The sequence below is a fragment of the Diuraphis noxia genome, unplaced genomic scaffold (genome assembly GCF_037042655.1).
Source record: "Diuraphis noxia isolate RWA-SAM2 unplaced genomic scaffold, SU_Dnox_SAM2 contig0003, whole genome shotgun sequence".
Classification (NCBI taxonomy): domain Eukaryota; kingdom Metazoa; phylum Arthropoda; class Insecta; order Hemiptera; family Aphididae; genus Diuraphis; species Diuraphis noxia.
This window is the reverse complement of record NW_028301713.1, coordinates 77271685-77277684: the sequence shown is the minus strand read 5'-3', so window position 1 is coordinate 77277684 and position 6000 is coordinate 77271685. Positions and strand designations below refer to the sequence as shown.

The following is a 6000-nucleotide window of genomic DNA, read 5'->3' as shown; positions in this document are numbered from 1 at the left end:
TCCTCTTAAAAGGTTCAAACAGAGTCATGAAATAAGTAATATATTGATAATTTTTTAATCAAATTAACTTGTAATTTTACTTTTAAGCTGAAGTTATAAACTCTGCAACACTTTGTTTAGATGAAATTAAAGATTGGTTAGATAATAATATGCTGGAATTTAACCTTATTAAACTGAATTATGTCCATTTCCATACATCAAATGTTACAAACTGCATTAATTCTCAATAAATAATCCATAATTTTAACTGTTCTCGGAATGGTAACTGCTGCTATACAGGCATTAAGTGTATAACGGTAATTAAGTATCTTGGTATTATTGTTGATGAAAAGTTCAAAAGGTATAATCACATTCAACATATTTCAACTTCGATTCGAAAACTTTTTTATATTTTAAAGTCACTAAGATGTTTTCTAAACTTATAAATGTAAAAAATGGTATATTTTTCTCTTGCTCAATATATAATTAGTTACGGAATAGCAATTGGGTAGAATTTATAATACATATTTGAAAAACCTTGAAGTTATATTACGCTCATTAATTAAAATTATTCTTAAGAATCCTGTCTTACCCAACAGAAAAATATATAAAGATTTTAATATTTTTAATTTAAAAGCTGTTTATTATAAATATGTTATTTTATACTTGTTAAAAGTAGATGTTAGTCAATTTACTCTACAACATGAATATAACACACATTTAAAAGTTAATTATAATTTAAATTTAATGAAAGTTAATAAACAATTTGGTAAAATGAAACCAATAAATGTTGGAATAACTCTATGTAGAAAACTTAATATTGATTTATTTAAACTTTGTAATAAGAAAATGCTTTTAAATTACATTATTAATTTAAGCTTGTATAATAATATACTAGAGTAATTTACCTATTGATGTAACCTATATTTACAATACTATACCTATATAATTTATTGTTTAAAATTTTTTTTATATATATACTTTTTTTCTTTTAAATCATGTACTATGTAATAATTTATTTAATTTGAACTTACTCACTCCAAACACAAGCTATGTTTATTGGAGGGGTATCATCTAAACTTTCTTTTGCTTTTTTGTATATTTTATTTTATTTGATGATAAATAAATATTATTATTAAGTTTGTCTCATATTTTTGCTTGATTGATAGAAAATTCAAGTTGTAGAATTTAATCTTATACAATTTACAATAATACAAAATAATATTCTACTTAAGACACACAAAAATCAACATATTCACGTTCAATAAAGGTAATCCACAATCATAATCATGGTTTAAAAGAACACAACACTCACATTTAATGTCATTTTTCTACTGTTGTATAACAGAAAATGTGTTAAGTATTTATCCAATTAGGTGTAGTAAGATTTAATAATAATGGATAAGATAATAGAACTGTTATTAAACTTAAGACAAGATTTGTTATATCTTATGGGTTATTTTTTATAATATTTAAATTTTAAAGCAATTAGTACCTATTTGTAAGTAAAGTATTACAATTCAAAAATTCTAAGATGTTCATTATAAAAAGAACCACAAAAAATTACATGGATAATCTTACCTTTAAGTTTGATAAATAGATAAATATAAATAATAGATAAATTTACAGGTTTTTTATAAAGGTTCACAAAAAATTGAAATGGCTAAACACAAATTTAACATGGCATATCATATTATGAAGACAACACATGTGTGTGTAACATCCTCTTAACAATAATAATGAATTATTTGTTTGATTTTGATATTGTTTAAGTTGAACTAAATCTAAATGTTCAAAACAATAATAGTCATTGTTTATCTTTGTTGCAACTGAATAATTATAAGTTTTAATATTAAGAAAATGAGGAAAACTATGGATTAATGTATAGTAAAAACACTAATATTTTGTTTTTATTTTTATTTTAATTAAGTATTTTATCATGAAAGAAAAAAATGTTCATATACATAGGCTAGTAGAGAAAATAATATACTAAATCTACAATGAAGATGGCTTGCATTAGCATACAAATTATCAATAAAAATAATTAATCATTGAATGATGATAAAATTATTGTACACAGAACGTCACAGTACGCTTAATGTGGACATAACACAATACATCACCAATATCTATAACTATAAGTAATAACTATTATATAGTTAACATATTCGATTAAAAATTGTATAATTATAAAAAAAAACTGTTTGAAAAAAAAATGAACCAAATTTAATTTTGAAGCTAAAATTAAATTAAATAGAAGAGAATAATCTAAAAAGCAACATATTTTACAATATAATTATTTATTATTATTTATTTTTACACCGAGCGAAAAGGCTTGAGCTTTAAAACAACAACGCTAAATTCTCACCAGTTATCAAAATGTATATTATGATTAATTTGATATTTATTAAAAAAAAATAGTTTATATTTGCACCAAAACATTGGTCATGACAAAGCCATAATTATCTACCTCTAAATTTGTAAATTTTATAAAAGTACAAACGGTTTTAAACTTAAAAAATTTTCAATTAAAAAAATTACACTTACTAAATTTTATGGAAGTAACTATACACTTAAAATGTAAAATTTTTATAATAATAAGATAAAAATAATATACAGTGTGAATTGCCTTTGGAAGATGTAATGTGAGATGGAATGTACCGTGTATGCGATAATTCGTTTCACATAATGATTGAGCATAAAAAATTATGCCTCATACCAAAAATATCATAATACTATAACTAAAACTCACAACAATTTTTCTTTTTAAATTAATACTAAATCTTTAATTTGGGGTGAAAATAAAAATAACAGAATTTTTCTTAACGTTTTATAAATATTTTTAAATTAAAATAAATACAATAAATTGCTAAAAAAAATGATATATATAATATAAATAAACTTACAGAAGTTAATATTTGATCAAGTTGAGTCATTTATTTTGTTTGTATATATTTATATTAAATATATATATATATATATATAAATATATACAGGCATATAAAATAGTAAAAAAAATAACTATTTAAAAATTAAGTTTGGTCCGGGAATGTATTTTGGTTGTAAAAAATTTGAGCGTAATGTTTCATTATCAAAAGAGCAAATATATGTTAAAAGAAAGATATTGTAATCAAATCATATCATAATGACTTAACTTAATTTCAATCTAATATTATTATATTTAGTTATTTTTTAAGTATAAAATCTAATATAATAATAAATAATAATAAAAAAAATATTTATATTTATAAACAGCCGACAAAAAAAAAAAAAAATTGTACAAAAAAGTATTATGTTGCAGAGATTTGTTTCATTTCAATTTACAAAAATCATGTATAAAAATAATTTGAAAAGAACCATACATACTTTTATTTATGATCATCAAAAAAGGAATGTGTTTCTTTAGTTGTAGAATTTTAAAAAAAGGGGAAATATGAAATAAAATATTTTTTTTTCACATAAAATAGTAGGTAATAACATTAGTGTAGTTTTCGATAACTGTCGTCAACGATACATTTAGTGAATAATAATAATAATAAAAATAAACCATAGAGTATATTTTAATTGCCTTCTTCATGACCAGCATCACCATTTGTAACTGCGATTGCATCATTTACTCCATTTATTTCATGCAAATCCTGTAATGTAATAAATATTGAATCAAATATCAATTTTCATTCATTTCCAATACTTTTAACCAACATTGGATGACACACAAAATAAAACCAACTGTTGCCATTAAATATGACAGTGCGGACGTGTGCATTATATCATTGATGTCGTTATTATTATTACTTTTATTTGTATAGTTATATATTATCTTATTCTTTTTGATATTGATGCAATCCATGTTAAATTATTTTAGTGTGTGTCTAACCGTGTGTCCATGTACATATGCGTGTCATTGTGACCGTTTCCAGATATAAATAACTTATTTGAATGTAAAAAAATAAATTTTAAAACTTGATATAACAATATTAACTTAAAAAACACATTAAACCTATACAGTCCACTAAAACCCAACGCCAACAGACAGGTTTAAATATCATGTCTACGAAATACACTAGGTTTATTTAATAAGGTCAAGCACAATATGTTTTTTCAAGTATAAATCCAAGTGAAATATCTAGAAAAATGGAGATTATCTAATACAATAAACTTACATTTGAAATTTCATTGGTCGCCTCATTAATATCAGCTGCATTGGATAGCTTGATTGCTTCAATTTTTTCAGATAAAGAATTTACCTAACGCATAAAAATATATTTGAATAAGTATTGCACATGTATATAAGTATAATACTGAGTAATCAATCATATTAAAAATTCAATTACATCAGGTGAGGAAGGCTCAGATTTTTCATCTTCAACATGGTTACCATTAACTAAAGGTACAACCTCAGCCACTTCTTTTTCAATATCAGATGTATTCAAACCTTCTGGGGGTTCGGCCAAACCTTCTCCACCGCCAAGTGTTTCATCCTAAAATAGCACTTATTTAGAATAAAAATTAATAAAATAAAATAAAAATCTTCCTTACCTCAGGTTCAGCTTGTACAACCTCTGGTTCTACTGGTTGGACTGGAGCAGGTGTTTCAACGATAGTTGGTGTTGGCACAACAGGGGTAGGTTCTACTGGGGGAGGACTACTTGGTAATGGAGGCGGAATTTCAGTTACATTTGTTATCTGAAATAAAATAGTAATTAATAGAATAATATTTGGATAAAGAGAATGTAACTATTGTGTATTTACATTTAATTCAACAGCTTCAGGTTTTTTTTCTTCAACATCTGTAAGAGGTTTTTCAGTGACTTTTGGAACTTCAACAGCAGATTCAGGTTCTGGTTTGGCTACTTCTTTTACTGTTTCTTCTTCGGCCACCTGGAAATAATATTAATTAATTTTTATTTCACAATTGACTAGGCTGGATTTATGTTACTAATGTGGGCAAGGTCAAAAACAGTTAACAATCAAAAACGATTCACAGGAGTCGGGAGATGTGTGACGTGTTTTTTTTGTGAATACAATGATCAAATTATGTTCAATTAACAGCGACAAAAAATAAGTAAGTCTTGTACTATTGAGAGGTCAACAACTAAAGAGATTCTCCCATTAATCAATTCGCCCCTACGGGAACCAACCAATAAATTAGACCACTATAAATAATAAAGATATTTTTCATTCTATCATTCAGCTATCTATTCTATACTAGTTAAGGGCTGTGTATAGTATGATTTAGATTATGATATACATGTTTGAAATGAGTAACAAATAAAGTAACTGAGTAACATTTAAACGTAACCAATTAAACCAAAGAAAAGATTCCAAATCACTCAAAATAAATCGGTATTAATTATTTTATTAAAAAAAAATATATACTGTCTACAAAATATTTATTCGTGATGTATCTAATGCACAACAATAAAATATACGTATCACATTTAAATGTTAAAGGGTATTTTTTTTAATTATGTAGGTATATATATAACAATATTTATATCTATAAAAATATGAGTCGTAAAAATGATAGCTAACTTCGTATACATTTTCCACTCTTATATAAAATGTTTTAATTTTTAGAATTCTTTAAAATCTCTATAGGTACTTTAAGTTAAGCATAAATAAATTATTAAGATAATTCAAACATAAAGTGCGATTTGCAAGTCTTGTTTTTTATCATACCTTTGGTAACAAAACAGAATCCCTAGACGACATTATAACGGTAACGAAGTAGGTCGTAAATTTCACTATTGCTTAAAAGCAAGGTAACGCACATCAAACTCAACCGGACTAAACACTGTTGCTTAGCGTTAGTGGACATTATATTTATAGCACCATAAGGCAACGGGTGTTATGGAGGGACATGATGATGAAACATATTGTTTACAATTAGTTATTTTTATTGATTTGATATCGTTTCCCGCTACGCTTACTCGATTTTCAGATACGCTTACAGGATCCTTGAATAAAGATGATCAACCGTGATGAACACCAACAGAAAAAAAAAAGTAATATGGAGAA

The 6000-nt window shown here is 24.8% G+C and overlaps 1 protein-coding gene across 2 annotated transcripts in view; it reads right to left on the bottom strand.

The window, feature by feature from the left end:
• Positions 1-1881: 1881 nt before the first annotated feature.
• Positions 1882-6000, bottom strand: part of LOC107173566 (A kinase anchor protein 200) — a 40260-nt gene continuing 36141 nt past the window's right edge. For both annotated transcript variants that reach the window (XM_089222608.1, XM_089222609.1), the window contains exons 4-8: positions 4732-4860; positions 4519-4665; positions 4314-4460; positions 4143-4226; positions 1882-3617 (exon numbers count right to left, since the gene is read on the bottom strand). In XM_089222608.1, coding sequence (XP_089078734.1) covers positions 3540-3617; positions 4143-4226; positions 4314-4460; positions 4519-4665; positions 4732-4860 — 585 coding nt within the window. In that variant the 3' untranslated portion in view covers positions 1882-3539. The remainder of the gene's footprint in view (positions 3618-4142; positions 4227-4313; positions 4461-4518; positions 4666-4731; positions 4861-6000) is intronic.